General features: G+C 33.1%; 2 protein-coding genes across 2 annotated transcripts; one reads left to right on the top strand and one right to left on the bottom strand.

Annotated features, from left to right (window-relative positions):
* Positions 1 to 408: 408 nt before the first annotated feature.
* On the top strand, positions 409 to 8,646 carry LOC123006466 (scaffold attachment factor B2-like). The gene is made up of 12 exons (XM_044400968.1): positions 409 to 640; positions 692 to 785; positions 838 to 962; positions 1,009 to 1,110; positions 1,161 to 1,206; positions 1,563 to 1,674; positions 1,937 to 2,210; positions 2,264 to 2,449; positions 2,966 to 3,100; positions 5,385 to 6,043; positions 8,117 to 8,235; positions 8,282 to 8,646. The coding sequence occupies exons 1-12, from the start codon at positions 518 to 520 to the stop codon at positions 8,548 to 8,550; spliced, it is 2,244 nt and encodes a 747-aa protein (XP_044256903.1). The 5' UTR covers positions 409 to 517; the 3' UTR covers positions 8,551 to 8,646.
* On the bottom strand, positions 8,616 to 15,764 carry LOC123006464. The gene is made up of 23 exons (XM_044400967.1): positions 15,581 to 15,764; positions 15,241 to 15,534; positions 14,993 to 15,195; positions 14,668 to 14,948; positions 14,518 to 14,618; positions 14,280 to 14,469; positions 14,016 to 14,233; positions 13,761 to 13,968; positions 13,510 to 13,712; positions 13,095 to 13,461; positions 12,455 to 13,048; positions 12,247 to 12,408; positions 12,009 to 12,196; positions 11,512 to 11,695; positions 11,156 to 11,466; positions 10,803 to 11,111; positions 10,536 to 10,758; positions 10,286 to 10,491; positions 10,051 to 10,231; positions 9,694 to 10,003; positions 9,247 to 9,643; positions 8,996 to 9,200; positions 8,616 to 8,947 (listed from the first exon to the last, which is right to left on the bottom strand). The coding sequence occupies exons 1-23, from the start codon at positions 15,605 to 15,607 to the stop codon at positions 8,730 to 8,732; spliced, it is 5,580 nt and encodes a 1,859-aa protein (XP_044256902.1). The 5' UTR covers positions 15,608 to 15,764; the 3' UTR covers positions 8,616 to 8,729.
* Positions 15,765 to 16,830: the final 1,066 nt, after the last annotated feature.

Below are 16,830 nucleotides of genomic sequence, written 5' to 3'. Positions count from 1 at the left end.
AAACAGCATAGTGAAATAACACAATAAATTTAATAAAGTTATAATAGACGTTCAATAAAATTTTAACTGGTTTGTGACATTTTGCACGTTTATAGGGTTTAGGTCATATGATTTTATTATTGGAATATTTTTCTCATAATAATAAAAATGTTTTGTAAAGCAATATTCTAGCACTAGTGCCTTTTTGGTTGTCTTAAGACTCAAATTATTTTATGTATTAATTCACACACTTGTTTAACAAAATTTGTTTACTTGTTTATATTATACTTATGTGTAATAACATTTATGTAAGTTTGTTAATAATTTTAAATTAAATTTAATTATAAGTGTGTTTTAATAATATGCACTAGGTATATTTAAATTTAAATTCAGCGCCATATTTTGCACCAATAACAAGATGGCGTCTTTCTGTCACCTTCATCATCACTTCCGCCCGTCATTTGTAGCTTAAATGGCTGTTGTGTGTGCAAAAAATTAACATTTTTTTATGTTAAGCTTCTGATTACGATAATTCGAAATGTCTGAAGGTGAAAGTAAAAAGTTATATGAATTGCGAGTGGTGGATTTAAAAGCCGAGCTAGAAAAAAGGGGTTTGGACAAAAACGGAATAAAAAGGGATCTTGTGGACCGACTTCAAAAGGTAAACAATCTTGAAAAATCGAAGTTATGTCATAGAATTGCATCATTTTAGGCCCTGCAAAGCGAGGGTTTGGACCCTGAAACGTATTGTTTTGATATTGGTGAGAAGAAACCATTCAAGAGACTTTCAACATCATCATCTTCTTGTAAGCCTAACCGTAATGAAATTATAAATAATCTAATTTGGGGTAATTGCAGATCAGGGAGATGAGAGTGTTACTGAAAAGACTGAAAACACTGATGTAAAGGAGGAAGATTCAAATGTTGATACTAAAAGTAGGGCAACAGATGAGGAACAAAAGTGGAGCTCAAGCGAAGTTACAGTAAGTCACTTAAAAGTGGTGTTTTTTTGTTAAAATTAAATTTTAGGACAAATCCTCTTCTGTGGTAACAGAATCATCGTGTAAAACTGAGCCAGAGCAAGAAACCATTAGTTTAACTTTGGAAGAGGAAGAAAATATTCCTGAAGAGGTTTGTTTCAAATTTTGTCGGTTTATGTGACTTGTGATAATTTTTTGTAGGGCATGGAGCAGGAGGCAAAAAATGTTGGACAGAAGAAAGTTTTAGGTAAGTGATTATTTGATTTAGTAGATTTCGACGCTATTCTTGGCTTTGATATGAAATAACATGAAAACTAAAGACGCAAATAGTGCAGTGATTAATTATAAATAGAGGAATGAATCGGAGGAAGCCTGAAGAAAGTGTTAAGTGATAGGAGTGAAGACAGTGAAGGATTTGTGCGTCAGGGATTTGCCTTTAGTTTTCTTGTTATTAAGCGTCACAGCCTGGAAGTTCCGTGCATGAATTTGGTGATAAATTCAAGTGAAGTGTTTGAACCAATCAAAATTATTAAATTAGAGTTCGCGGGAGTACTTTTGTTGGCTAAGATTTATATATCACAACGATTTCATTTCTTCCTGTAGATGAGAAGCCAACACCTAAACAAGTCCAGATGGAAGACACCACGGAATCATCCACTTCTTCACCACAACAGGTCTCCAAGAAATCGCAAGAAACAACAGGGACGAGCCCTAGGTTGGTTTTACTCATTAATTGAGGAAAGACCTCACTGACTTTGGGCCAAAAAAGATTCTTTTTGATCATACGATCATGGATTTGACTTGAATGAAACTATAAATGGATTTTTTTTGATACTTCAGGATGTAATGGAAAATTAGACACACACAGAGCTCGCTTTTTTGGGAAAACCGCACGTGGACGAAAAATTTTGTAGCCAAAAAATTGGCTACAAAGTTTTTTGCCCGCGACGATTTTCTCACATGATGGTATTTTATAGCAATGGAGCGGATGAAACGAGTCAAAAGAAGCCTCAATCTAACCCTCGCCTTCTCTGGATTACTAACGTCCCCAAAAACACTCGCGCTAACGAACTCAAACAACTGCTTTCGTCTTGTGGGAAAGTCGTTTGCGCGAAAGTCGTCGTTAATGCAAGGTTTCCAGGATCGTGTTGCTTTGGATACATCTCAATGGGATCAGCAGAGGATGCAGCTAACGTTATTTCCAAATTAAATAATACAGAATTTAACGGACAGATTATCAAAATTGATAAAGTATGACTCGTCTTTTTCATTAATTAATCATTGATCTATGATTTTTTACGTAGTTTGAGAATATCAAAGCGGAAATTAATCCGATAAGGAAAACTAAAAACGAAGAAATTAAGAAATCACAAACGAGTGAAAAGAAAGAAGATAAACAGACTAAGAAATCTCCAGAGGGTAAAGAGAAAAGTGAAGCGAAAAATGATGATAATGAGAAAACGGAAAGTCCAGCCAGCCCTGAAAGAAGGGTAATTATTGTTTGTATTTATGTAGTTTTTTGTAGAGAAGATACTTCGTACTCAAGCGATTTTCACAGAAAACGGAAACTGCAAGTGGTATTTTATACGTATTACGAGTTTATTTTTTCTTCTCATGGTCACACATAAACTAAATTTTAATTAACTAGAACTGGAATGCGTCGAATGCAACAATTTTTCCCTATTGTTCTAAAATCATCAAACGTGGTGATAACTTTTTATCGGACTATAACATACAATTATCTAATCTAATGTTACTGTCAAAGTAAGAATGGGAATCAAGAAAAATTGTTGGTTTTGACTATTTCTGTTATTGATTATAACTAAAGTACTTATTGCTGTTATAGCCTATGTCAGGTTTAAATACAGGCTGTTTTTAAAGTCACTTCGGAATAATTTAAACAAATGTAGAAACACCCTGTATAGTAACACTGAAATAGTTGTGTACTTGTTGGTGAATTGTGAAATTTTTACTAATCACAATGTTGTATATATTTTTTGTTTTAGAAATCCTTAAATTCCGACCGATCAAGTCGCGGGCGCAGGCGCACTTCTTCTAAAGAGAGACAGAGAGAAAGACCGATGCATCGCTCTACCTCTGGAGGCTATAAATCCAGCGTTCTTACTTTCGACAAAATTAAAGTAAATCAATTTTTTTACATATTAGGTTATACTTACACTCTGTCCCAACCTGTTAAAGTCTATTACTGGTTTAAATATTTCTAATATTAAATTTTATTTAAAAATCTGTATAAACGAAATTATTTTTATGTAATTTAACTCCTGAAAGTCAGTTGTAGGCTTACAGGTTCGTTGGACAGACCAGGCCCGTAGCTATTTTGAGCCCTACTTTAAAACTTTCTTTAGAAATAATAACGCAAAATTCTTATCTTTGTTATGAGTCATTTTTCAAAAAAAAACTTCGAACGGGTCGATTTTATTTTTTTAAATGCTACATTTTGACACTATAGTGACATTTATGACATCATTCGTTTTCAAGTAATGACGTTATTATTATTATTATTATTTTAATGTCAACCGACATTTTTATTACTGTTTCAGATAGTACAGTAAGAAAAAAAAAGTAAAGAAAATAAAAAAAAGTTATACAGGGGGTCGCCAAAAAGTATGGATACAGCTAAATATTTTCAGAACGGTTTAGCAGAGCACGTTGAAATTTGGGAAACAGCCAACCTATTTTTTGGTCAATGTTCAAGCAGCAATGAGCTTATCATTTCCAAGGCTTAAAAGAATTTACATTTTTCAAAATTTAATTAGTTCGATATATTTTTTTTTAAATAAGGTATGCATGTGTTACATCACAGAACTCAGAAAAAAAAAGATCTTAAAAATATTAAATTTGACCCTTCTTGACATTTAAAAATAATCAAGTTAGCCTTGTATCCCTAGAACAAATGGCGATAGAAGTTAGGCGATGGAATTTAAATACTTTTAAGCGTATACCAAATTTTGATGAATAGTTTTTATAATATTTAACTGTACTTATACTTTTTAGCGACTCTGTAGAAAGAAACAAAGAGCTTTATCTTCTTGTTGCTTTATCTTATAAGGGCTCATTATTTTTTGTTTTTATTTTTTTATTTTTCATAAAAATTTGTGTTTGAGTTACGATGGCTCATATAGGGCCCAAAATACAATAACAATGAGAAAATTTTTCTTTAAATAAACAATTATTTACCAAAATTTAGACCCTCAGCAATTTTCAATAATATTAAATAGTTCCTTGATTTTTTGTTGACAATCAAAGATTCAATGCAATTTTTCTAAAAATGTAATTTTTGAGTTACTATAGTTTCTTATAAAATAAGGCAATGTGAGCTATTCTAATAAGAGTTTTCTTATAAAATAAGGCAAGAACAAAAAGATAAAGCCTTTGGTGATAAATTGTAATTTGTAGTTTTTTTTTAAGTTTTAATTTCAATTTTATTTATTACCAGAAAAAGAAAGATGTGTGAAAACAGTGAACAAAGATATCAGCTGTCATTAAAAAAAAAATAAAAATGATGCCACAACTAAAAACGAATCAAGTCATAAATGCCACTATAATGTCAAAATATAGCATTTAAGATTTAAAAAAAAAACCTGCAGAACTGTTCTAACGACCCCATTAAAAATTTTGGGCGCCCTACCTAAAAATTGTTTCTAGCTACGGGCCTGAGACAGACTATACCAGGTGAATAAAAAGTATGGAACCAAGCCTTTTTTTCATAAACTAAGCACTTAAACACTTAAGTACAATTAAAATGTGACCATAGTTTTCGATTTTTGGATTTTTTTTTAAATGACAACCCACCATGATATTTTTTTAATTAAGGATTATGATCTAAAAATGACCTCTAATTAAATAAAATTGTTTTTTAGCCAGTATTTTTTTTTAAATAAATTGTTAAAGTTACGTTCCGAGCTCATTACGAAGATTTTCCGAACTTAACCGAAGTGGTTGTTTCATGCATTTCATCATGGGAGAGCCCTGATTTTTATACAGGTGCTTTGGGGTGGTTTCGAATGGACTAAAAATAGAAGAAAATCCATCCGAAAGCACCCCAAAGCACCTGCACAAAAAAACGGGCTCTTCAAGACCAAATGCATGAAACGTCCCCTTCGGTTACGTTCGGAAGATCTTCGTGATGAGCTCGGAACGCAATTTTAACAATTTATTAAAAAAAAAGTGCTGACTAAAAAGCAATTGTATTTAGTTAGAGGTCATTTTTAGATCATAATCTTCAACTAAAAAAATTATTATGATGGGTTGCCATTTAAAAAACTCGAAAACTAAAAGAAATTTCGAAAAATGTTATTTTTGATAAATGGTCACATTTTAATTGTACTTTACGCTATACTAATTAAAACGCTTGGTTCCATACTTTTTATTCACCTAGTATGCTAATTGTGTGAATCCCCTTAGGAGGAGAGAGAGAGACAGCGCATGCGCGACCGTGATCGCGCCATCCGCGAGGAGAGCCGTCGGCGTCGCGAAGAGGCACAGCGCCTGCGCGAGATGCGTGAAATCAGTCGTCGCCAGAAGAACGAAGCCGATCGATTGGAACGCGAACGTGAAAAATTGCGAATCGAACGTGACCGAATCGAGCGCGAGAAGAGCGAATTGATCAAATTGGAGCGCGAACGTCAACGAATCGAACGCGAAAAACTCGAAATGGAGAAAATGGAGTTGCAAAGGTCGCGTTTGAGACTTGAAGAGGACAGACGAGCAGTCAAACGTCCACTTGCAGTGCCCTATAGAAGGGAAGAGTCGTTCGAGGAACGGAAACGACCGAACAACGTACGCCATTTTGAGGAAACGCCAAGATTTGAACCGCCGCCGCCTCCTGCGCCGATTCCGCCGAAAAAATTCGCACCCTCCAAAGATTTTAAAAGGGTGCCCTATGATAAGCATGAGACGTTTTCCGAGAAACGGAGAGATTATACGTCGGAGCGGTCGCATCAAGGGTCATCCGTTAGGGGTAATCCAACGGTTAAATACGATAATCGCTCGTATGATAACACTAGAGGGCGCGATTCCAGAGATGCGCCATCTAGAGACTCGCAGTCGAACGTGACGATGAGGTAAAGTAACTACGGTTATAACTAAGGCTCGGATTATACCAGGTGAATAAAATGTATGGAACCAAACATTTTTTGCTTAAACTAATTGATGAGTGATAAAGTACTATAAAAATGTGATAATAACAAGAATAAAATTTTTCGAAATTTCTTTTTGTTTTTGAGTTCTACAAAAAAATATTTTTTTAAATGGCAACTCACTACAAAATCATTTTTCTCATAAAAGCTATACTCTAAGGATTACAACTATCCGCTTTATATTTATTTTTTTCAAAAAAATTTTACACAAATTGCATATTTTGACAAAAAAAATCGCATAACTCAAAAACAAAACAAAACAAAATTGCGTTCTGAAAATACGATCACATTGTTTATATTACACTAATTTATATTAATTATTATTTTCTGGAGGCAAATGATTAAAAAATTAAACCGCTTGGTTCCATACTTTATATTCACCCTGTATGCACGAAAAATCCGTAAAATATGCGCATATATATGCACGTATTTTCACAAAAACATGCACAAAATATTAAGAAATATGCTCGAATATACAGGGTGCCCCAGAACTCGCGCCCCAGAGAAAAATGCCATATACCAGGCATGAATGCCAGATACCAGGAACATGAAAAAAATGTATATAATCTATAAAAATTTCGAAGTTATGAGAGTTTAAATTTTGCACTTTGACTCTAATTATTTCGGTTAGAAAAATAATTTTCCAAGTTTTTCTGCTATTGGCTATTAAAAGAGGAAACAAGGAAGCTTTGTAACTCTGTTCAATGTTATTTGTGGCTTTTATTGGCAAAATTTTTGTACCCTTACTAAATAATTGTAAAAAGACATATACAAGATCATTAAATAGACATAAAAAAATGTCAAATGTCAAAAAATAAATGTCAACATTTTTTGACAGATAGAATTTTTTAAACATTTTTTCCATGTTACTGGTATCTTACCTTACTTAAAATTTCTCTCTGGGGCGCGAGTTCTGGCGCACCCTGTATGCCAAATATGCATCGATATGCAAAACTTTTAACAATAAAAAATCAAAGTTGGAATAAATTTTTATCTTCGAGTACACTAAACTTTGTATTTTCATCATCTTGAACCGCACACGATGAACGAAAGAGAATAAATAAATTGGTTTTAATAACCTAGTAATTAAGCCTTCCTAAGAAATCTGTACTTTTCAGATCACATGTTACCGTCAAAATAATGTTACTCTTACATCACTAAACAATTTTGCTAAAATTCATTTGCAGGCAACTACTTATTCACATATTAGGATTTATTTGTTTTATACCAGGTGAATAAAAAGTATGGAACCAAACATTTTTTGTTTAAACTATTTATTTTTTTAAAAACTAATTGCTGAATTAAATGTTTTATCACGAATCAAATTTTTCGAATTTTTTGTTTTTGTTTTTGAGTTCTATAAAAATTTTATATTTTTAAATGGCAACCCACTAAAAAAACGTTTTGTATACTCTCCCAAAAACAACTGTGTTAGAGACTATCAACTTTTTATTAAAAAAAATTACATAAATTACAATTTTAACAAAAAAAAATCGCATAACTCAAAGCAAAACAAAATTTCGTTTTGAAAATGCGATCAGATTTTTTATGTTACTTTATTTTATATTAATTATTATTTTCCAGGGGCAAATAATTAAAAAAAAGCTTGGTTCCAAACTTCATATTCACCCTGTATAAAATGAATTTAAAAAGGAAACAGGATACTAATTTCTTGAGTCCGGCTTACGAATTACTGGTTGTTTTCTCTTTAACATATTTTGTAATAGGATCATTTTTCTTAAACTGGCCAATTTTTAACTTGAACTGAAATTTTTAATCGGAAATTTGTGATTTGAAGAAAATATGCACAAAGATGCATTATTTTATAAAATATGCACGAAGTTGCCAAAATATGCAAAATATGCATTTTTTAATTGGCTACATTAGATATGCATAGAAAACTTACAATTTTGTTGATATACCTCTTATAACAAATATGCATTTTGCATATAATCCGAGCCTTAGTTATAACCAAGTAACTATTTTTTGTGTTTTCAGGTCAAAAGAGAGGTACAATGAGAGGAGTCCGCATTTTAGACCCATAGGGGAGAGTAGAGACAGACATAGTTCGTCTCAGGGGAAGTCAGATCGGGAACATCACTATTCTGAGCCGAGTGGTACTATTTTATTTCGGTTTATTCAAATATGAATATTTTTTTTTAGCCGATCGTTGGAACCACCCCACTAATTCGCAATCGAAATTTGGTTCAAATAACCAAAAACCTTGGTCTAACAAAAGTGGTAGTTGGCGCCCAGATCCACCCACCGTTGATAGATGGAACCATGGATCGAACTCGTCAACTAGATCTTCAATGAATCAACAATTCTCTGGAAATTCAAATATGGCGCCGACGTGTCCACCACCACCAGGGATTAATAATTATTCCGATCGGTTTGATTATAACAAATCGAGTGGAGTTAGAAAATATTAAGATTGTATTTATTAGTTGCCTGTTTTTTTGTTTGTTACATTACTTAATTCTTATTATATCGCGTTTGACCAATTTAATAAATAATATTCAAAGTAATCTGTTTTTCATTTAATCTGACTTGATAAAGAAAGTTGTTTTATTTTTCACATTAAAATTACAACAATAAAATAACAATACATTTAATCTGAGTCGTGTTCCACAACTGCTAGCAACGAACTTGTTTTTGATGGAGCTAAAATATACGATTTTTTGTTGATCGTGAACGGTACTAAAACCTTAATTCCGTCTAATTGACCGGTGGATTCGACTTTCCAACCTGCGATAAATTGGAACGAAAATATGAAGTATTTATTGTTCTTCGTTACGACGCTCAAATAGGCGTCGCTGATCCCAAAACCTGAAAAAAATCAATCAAGTAAATCGGTTTTGGTACCATTTTAGTTACCTTCAGCGTAAAACACAGAGAGCGACGACACTGGATAATCCAACTGGAAGCTTTGATAAAAATAGTAATTATCAAAATTCGGGTGATATTTTAAAATATGCAAAGCCGAGCGTTGATTGGCTAAAACAATCAAGCTGTCCATTTCGAGAACAACTCCTTCGGCGAAAAGACAATCAAAAGTGGGCAACTCGCGTAGAAGCTCGAACTAAAAATCACAGTTTGACTAATCCTAACATTAATAACGCAAAAACCTGTTCTTTGTGATGATCAAACCGGAAAATCTTCGTATTCGTGCTGTTATACCGCCCTGAAACATCAACCCCCATGACTAAAACTACCCCTTGCGCTGTAGGAAACAAAGAAATTGTTTTCAATCCAACAGTTGGTATTCTCTGAACTTTCTCGATTTTCGTCTGATCTTGATTAAACCTCAGCACTAAACTGTCAACGGCATGTGTTTCCAAAATCGGGTCGTAGTAAATTCCCACTACGATGTAGGTTTTGCCATAAATTGTGAAAAACTTGACCCCGGTTATGTATCCATTGAAGAAGCCTCTGTGGATGAAGAAACCTCCTGTATTGTTGCCATAGGGAGTGACAGTCCATGTCAGGGATGAGATTTCGTCCATTACTTTATTTTTATTTGTGCTAAAAAAGTGTTGCTGGGTACTCAGTTTCAGCACACGCTGTATACAAACCTGCAGTAGGAATCAGTGCTGATACTATGAGTGATAAAATGGACAACTATGTTTTCGTCATAGTGACTATATATTCGTTGGGTGGCTTTATTTAAAAACATATTTACAGAGTGTTTCGATGAAACTTGCATTGTTTGTTGTAATGGACATTTGCAAGTTGGGGGTAACCCACAAGAGGAGCCCTCTTCTTCACTTTCAATGTGAATTAAAACATCATTTTTCGTTTTTACAACCTCCGCCCCAATTACATTCGGTAACGAAATCTGTAAATCTTTTGATTTTTCCAAATACATTACTTCAGTTGGCATCCCTTAAAATAATTAAATTAAATTAAATTTTTCTAAGTACTAAACTAACTTATAGTCGAATTGAAGTAAGTTTTGATAAAATTTGTTACAATTGTTGCTATTTTACGTATTTGCTCAGTATTTGAATTTAGCGAATTTTGATTACTCGTCTCTAACATGTAATTCACCGAAATGTTGTTTATATAATTTGTTTCAATGTTGCCATCCATGAAAGTTGGTTTGTTAACGTACTAGAACAAGTTTAATTACCAACCGAAGACAATGAAATTTACCAAAATATTTACCACAGATTTTTTGAAATTCGTTTCCTCATTAATCAAAACGGCTTGTTCGTACAATTGTGACAACTTAAATCCATTAATAAGCTCCACATCCACATTTCCAAGTACCACAAAATGGTTAAACTTCTTCAGACTATTAATAATGTGTTTGTCATCATAAACAACATTTTCCATTTCAACATCATTAATTCGCGGTGTTGTTACATTTCCTGCAAGATTCGTTGTAAAAACATTCAAATCGTTACTGCCTCACCGGTAAATTTCACATTTCGGAGGAAGTAATTCCCGGTTAAAACTTGCTTGGGCCCTTTTTTCAAAAACCGTTCATTGAGAACAACATCAAGTGGCATGTTGTTGATAAACTTGACGTTAAAATTCTCTAAAACAACCACAGAACCAAATATGGCGTTTGGCACCTGAGTGGCGTTCACAAAACTGACCAAATTTTCAGCCCCAACTCCGGATATGAACCCAGTCTGGAACAATTTTCTTAGAAAAATCACGAGAGTGGCTCACGCACCTCAATTTTTTTCGTTTGTAAACCACCGAAAAACACTTTTTTGCCTTTGATTGGGACGTCAAGTGCATTTTTGATAAGTTTGGCATCGATTTCGGAAATTTTCAATTCGTTGATTGACGAAACATTTGTGTTTTGTAAACTGTCAACGTCCTCGGCTTCCAATTTCTGGAAGATTTTACGCCCGGTTATAACCTGCTCCAAGTTTGGTTTGTTCACAAACGCGTCCTTGATGATTTCCGAAATGTTCACGTTGTTGACATTTTTCAAAGCTGTCATGTTGTTCGCAAAAACATGGTGGGCAAAATTTACCTGAAATTTTTGGTTACTTCAAAAAATTGCAACTAGTAGCTTACTTTTCCCCTAATTGTGTGATTTTTACGAGTAGTGACCACATTTTCAAAAATGTCACTAATGAGTGATTCACTATCCCAAAAAGTTGCGTTTCCGTTGACTACAATCTCGCCCCAAAGTTGTGACGGAGGGTTTCTCAAATTTGTCAAACCTTCATTGAGGTCACACCCAATGTTTGCAAACAAATTTTGAATCGTGGTGTTTTTTGCGAATTTGAGCCCTCTGGGGGCGAAAATCACCTGAGACTTGGTGCTCGAAATATCAATCAGGTTTGCAACTTCAAATTCATTTATTTGATCAGTTATTAGGTTGTCTAAAATGTCAAAAATTCAAAGGGGTTTTTCATATTTTTTTTTACCTGATATGAGCCTATTGAAAACAAAATGTTCCTCTATCGTCTGGTTCCAAGACTTGTATAAAACTCGTTTTGACAATTTTTCGAAATTGACGTCATTTATGACAACGACTTGCAAGTCTCGAATTTTGACATTTCCTAAAAATCTGACATCTCCGAAAATTGTACCATCGTGGTACTTCGAGTGCTGCAAAATTTAGATTGAAAAAAAAACACGCTATAGATATTCGTTTTCATAATAATGTGCATCGAAGTAGTCGTTGAAAGGATTTTAAGGTGGCAACCATGCAAAAATTGAAACAATCTTCCCTAAAAATAATTTTTTCAAACCCAGGTGGCAAAAAATAATTAAAATTAACAACGTAATTAACACAGGGTGGCAAACATAACGATTTTGAATGACATTAATGACATTTTTTGTGTGAATCGGCCTTTAAATTAAAGATGCATTTAGACTTCTACAACCTACTTGATGCACATTAATATGAAAAAATGCTTACGCTTTTTGACATTAATTTATCAGTGCTGAAATCATTAATTCTCGCCAAATTTTCCACATTTTTGATTGTGACATTATCACTGACTATGACGTTCTCAATTTTAGAAATGTTATTAATTTTGTCGAGGTTTGCAACAAGTTCGTTAACATTTTTGTTGTTTAATTTGGAAGTAACAAATAAATTGTCAACTGAAACGAAAATAAACTTAATTTTGTTATAATTCTTTCGAATTAATTACCGGAAATGTTGTTAAAATTAAGTTTGGGGACATTTTGGGCTTTATCGAGGTACACGGTGTTTGCTATTAAATCAGTTAGATTAACTCCGTTTAAAGTCTGAGTTGTCAAATTTTCGGACTTGAGGTCACCTTTAATAACCAAATTTTGAATTTTTTGAGGACCTACAAATCCAGTTAAAATAGTTATTATTTTCTCGACGAAATCAACCTGCACTGATCGTATCAACATTGTTCAAGTGATTAAGCTCAAGTTCGTGCACTTTCAAAACATTTTTATACGTTTTACGACCTCTTATATTGAAAGTTCCATTAATTATAACCGCTTCTTCTTGAATCCTTCGTAAATCAGGCGAATGTTCTTCATCCGGATTGAGCAACACGTTTCCTCTGATTGTTACATTATCGAAATAAAACTTCGTTTTTTTCTTTTGCTGCGTCGAATTAAGCATATAATCACCGACGTGGACGTTATTGACAAAAATTGTGGTCAAATGGGGCGTCGAAATGCCGTTTTGGGCCTCGAAATGTGTGGGGATTTCCTGCTGACCGGACTTGCTCCAAAACCGCCCCATTTCTGGCTCAAACTCCTCACCGGAAATGAGGATTTTGGCTGAGTTTCCCAACTCGAAGTTTCGCAAATAGAGATTTCCCTGGATTTTCACTCGGCCGTCGTAGCGCTGGAAAAAATCAGACTCGTGAGTCCCCATAATATGTGTGTTGTTGATTTGCAAAAATTCTGTTTCGATTTCGCCTTCGAGCTCTAAGTTGTTCCGGATGTTCAAGTCCTTGATGGTCACGGGGCCTGCAATTATTTTTAGAATTATTTTAGTTAATTGATATTAATTTACCGGTTATTGTGTCGTTCAAAGTGGCCAAATTTGTGAAATTGGCCCCGTTTATTCTCGCTGTTTTGACATCGTGGGTGAAAATTTTCGGAATTGTGATTGTCGAATTAACTATTTGGTCGGTGGAAGTCGTCAGAAAATCCTGGTTTTGGGACAATGTCCCAAAACGGACTTTCGTCGAAAGTAAATTCGGGAAAGTGAGATTCCCAGTGATTGTGTCACTAACCCCAATTCGGAAAACGGAATTTTTGAAATTTTCGAAATCGATTTCGTTCAAGTTTTCGACCCACAAATCACCAATTGTGACATTTGGGGCAAAATTGTACTTCAATTGCTGGCTTAAAAGAGTCACTGTTTTTTTCGCACCAATCTAAAACAATCACTGTAACTAAACAAAAAATATTGGGTAATAATATACCCCATTTATGGCAGCTGTGTGAATATTTTTGGCCCTTAATTCGGGAAAAGTTTTAACCCCTTCGACCCTAATTGGGCGAGTTGTGTAACAAAATTCATCAACAGGAATCTCGTTTATTGAGTTAGTTGCAATTTGCGACGTTTCTAAATTATTTGTAGTGACAAAACCGGACAATTTTTGACCCCCTGTAGACAACAACAAATCTGAAATTTTCAATTAGATATAAACAAAAACTGGGAAATTGTTACTACCATCGAACAACTTGTTTTGTTTTGTGTTTAAATTTGTCACTTGCAACATTTGTGCCGTCACAGGTCCTGAAATATTCTGAGGTTTGGAATACAACAGCCATTTTTGTGGCTGCCATTTTTCATTTTTAATTTCTTCAAATTTGATTTTTCGAGCTAGCAGTTTTTTGGTTTTTAGGGGAATTTGGAGAATTGCAGACTCATCAACAATCTGGAAAAAATTCCCAATATGGTGCTTTTTTGAGACTGTAAAATTACCAAACTTTGGGATTTGCGATTTCTTAGGGATTTTTCAACACTTTCGTATTTCTCTATCAATTTTTCAAATTTTTCGCCTGGAAATTTATTTACCCCATCGTTTGCTGCTCTCAAAAGAGTGTCATTTTGAGTTAGTTTGTTTCGTAGTGCATACACAGTTTTTTCTAGAGTCAGAAAACAATCAGAAAGTGTGGTTTCTTGTTCCATGAGGTTTTCAGCTAGAATTTGAATTAATTTGGGAAAGTAAAAATTTTAATGAATTACCCAAATTATTCATTTGGACCAAAATTGTAACTTTGTTTATTGTTACAGAATTATTTATAGTTGGTCCTAAAGTAATTAACTCGTTTTTGTGCATCACCATACTCCACAAATTGACATAATTCAGATTAAAATTTGACTTGTAAACTAAATTAAATTTGTTATTACTTAAACTAAACAATAAGAAGCTTTCCTGTAACTCAGAATTAGATAAAATTTTTATTATTATTTCACGAAATACGTTATTTTTTGACAAAACAAATGGGTCATTTTTGACATAAAAAATCAATGTTTTTTGTCCCACATTTTCCGTAAATTGATCCCAAAGTAACAGATCAATTCCTGCAAAAACAACATTTGAGAGAAAAATCAAAAAAATGCAAATACGGACCGCTCCACAAATACAAATCAGTGCCACTTTGGCCAAAAATCAAAACGTGACGTTTCCCCTCATACAAATAGTCCAAAACTTGCTCTGGTCTTTTTGTATCAATTTTCTGAATAGTTTTAATTTTGTCTTCATGAAACTCGTACAAACTTGACGTTTTCCCTTCCTTGTGCAAAATTAAAATAATCTCGCTTTGTTCGCTTGGAAAAGTATGGATTTTGGACGCTCCCGAAGCCTCAAATTTTACAGTTTCGTCAAAATGCGTTTGGACGAATTTGTAGATGCTAAAAATTGAGTTTAAAAAAAATTTTTCGGGAAAATACAATACATTATTGATGCCAGGTCGGGTGTTTTGTAGTTTGAAGTAATTAAGTATAAATTGTTGTGATTTTGGAAAAACGTGGCATCTGTTACTTTAGTTAGGATGTTTTGTATTTTGAAAAATTTTTGAGTTCGTTTGTGAAATCCCGAAATGTGTAAGGATTCTTTTGTGGCAAATGCTACGAAGCCCAATGATTGAAACTCTGTTGTCTAAAAAAATGAACGTGAAATTGAAACAATTTGTTAATTACAAACCTTGACAAAAATGACGTCTTTTTTTCGTAGAACATGGATCACAGTTGAATTATTTTGTGAAATTTCGTACAAATCTTGGTCTACTAGAGCATAAGGCGTATTGAAAAAAGTGAAAATCTCTCCATGGCTATAATTTCCGATCAGGTCTATATTTGTGTTATTAAGTTTCACGGTGTAAAGATTTTCTTTCTTTCTGGCATGTCTAATTAATTTCTCCCCCACAATTTTCGCTCGATCGTTCAAATACTTCGTTAAATAGGCGTTTTCCATGCAGTTGATTCCATGTAATAAGTACTTGAATCGTTCAATTAACGTAATCTATAGAATTTTTCAAACTTACAATAAATAACCCTAGAGAAATTTTCATTGTTTAACAAATTCAACACACACTCCACTGGTAGAACACGACTAAAGCCAATTTTTCGGATAAGAAGTTCGAGATAAGGTCATTTCTTCTAGGGCAAAAAAGTTTTCAATGTCATTGTGATTCCTGAGAGATTTTAAATTTAATTCAATTGAGGAAACAATTGAAGAATTTCTCTTATCATTTTAGAAAATACCCACATAACGTATAATCATCGTAGCTTTGCTTTGAGCAATCATGGCTCAAGTCAATGTTCCCATAACTGTCAAAATTGACACCTATTGGCCATTATACAAACGGAAGTCGACTTTCCTTATTATGAACAAAATTTTCTTTTCACTGTTTTATAAAATGTGGGAATTTAGAACAATTTATATAACGGTGAACATAATTACAATAATTGAATTTATCGACAGAGAGGAAACGGGGTTTTAATTAATTTCGTCTAAACTGCAAATCAAATTTCAAATTCAAAATTCAAATACATACAAGTTGAAAATGTCCATTAGTTACCTTCAAATGGTAAAATTACAGAAAATTATATAGGACGTTGATACATACTAATCTAGTCCATCGCCTAAAATTATATAGCGTGTCTCAAAAAATAAGTTACAATACAAACTTGTGTTTTTTATGAAACACCATATGTTTCTTAGCGTTTTTGGATGTAGATTTTTTTGCCAATGTTTTTACTAAACTTTTATTAGGCGATTTTGCTTAGTTTTAAAAATAAGACGGTTTTTTGACGAAAACATGCACTTTTTAAAAATTTATTACACAAAAACTAAGACATCTAGAAAAAAAATTTCTTACTACCGCAAAGAAGAAGGTACAAGCTATAAGGTTCTAACATTTTTTTAGTGTGTTGCATTTGCAAAGATGAAAAAATGAAGGCGTTCGTTAAAAGTTGAATAACTTCAAAAAATTTAATGGAACACCCTATTTATTGTTTTTGCATTTAAAAGATTATTAAATTGTCTTTCTAAAATTATTTACTTTTAGGTGTTTTTAATCAATAACTAAAAAGATATTTAACGTTAAACATTAAAAAAAATAATTACTATTGTTTCAGTAGCCAAAAAGTGCACTGTTGCAAGAGATGGAAGAAATATCACTTAATAATCACATTTGTGTTAAACTGAATCCATTATTTTTTATTTTTACAATAAAATAATTTGAATTTCAGTATTTATAAGGACTTTTACAATTTATTGATATTGATAGGC

Source organism: Tribolium madens, unplaced genomic scaffold (genome assembly GCF_015345945.1).
Source record: "Tribolium madens isolate multiple individuals breed KSU strain unplaced genomic scaffold, Tmad_KSU_1.1 Scaffold_2;HRSCAF=44;Tcas5.2_LGX, whole genome shotgun sequence".
Lineage (NCBI taxonomy): Eukaryota > Metazoa > Arthropoda > Insecta > Coleoptera > Tenebrionidae > Tribolium > Tribolium madens.
Note: the sequence above shows the minus strand (reverse complement) of the source record. Positions and strands in the feature narration are given on the sequence as shown.

Bases quoted from the DNA above. Each gene is read 5' to 3' on its own strand.
- LOC123006466 (XM_044400968.1), top strand. From the start codon at position 518: ATGTCTGAAGGTGAAAGTAAAAAGTTATATGAATTGCGAGTGGTGGAT. The intron at 641-691 runs GTAAACAATCTT...GCATCATTTTAG, and splicing joins TTGTGGACCGACTTCAAAAG to GCCCTGCAAAGCGAGGGTTT. The intron at 3,101-5,384 runs GTAAATCAATTT...GAATCCCCTTAG, and splicing joins TTACTTTCGACAAAATTAAA to GAGGAGAGAGAGAGACAGCG.
- LOC123006464 (XM_044400967.1), bottom strand. From the start codon at position 15,607: ATGAAAATTTCTCTAGGGTTATTTATT. The intron at 12,409-12,454 runs GTTGATTTCGTC...CTGGATTTGTAG, and splicing joins TGTTGATACGATCAGTGCAG to GTCCTCAAAAAATTCAAAAT. The intron at 12,197-12,246 runs GTAATTAATTCG...TTTTCGTTTCAG, and splicing joins TAATTTTAACAACATTTCCG to TTGACAATTTATTTGTTACT.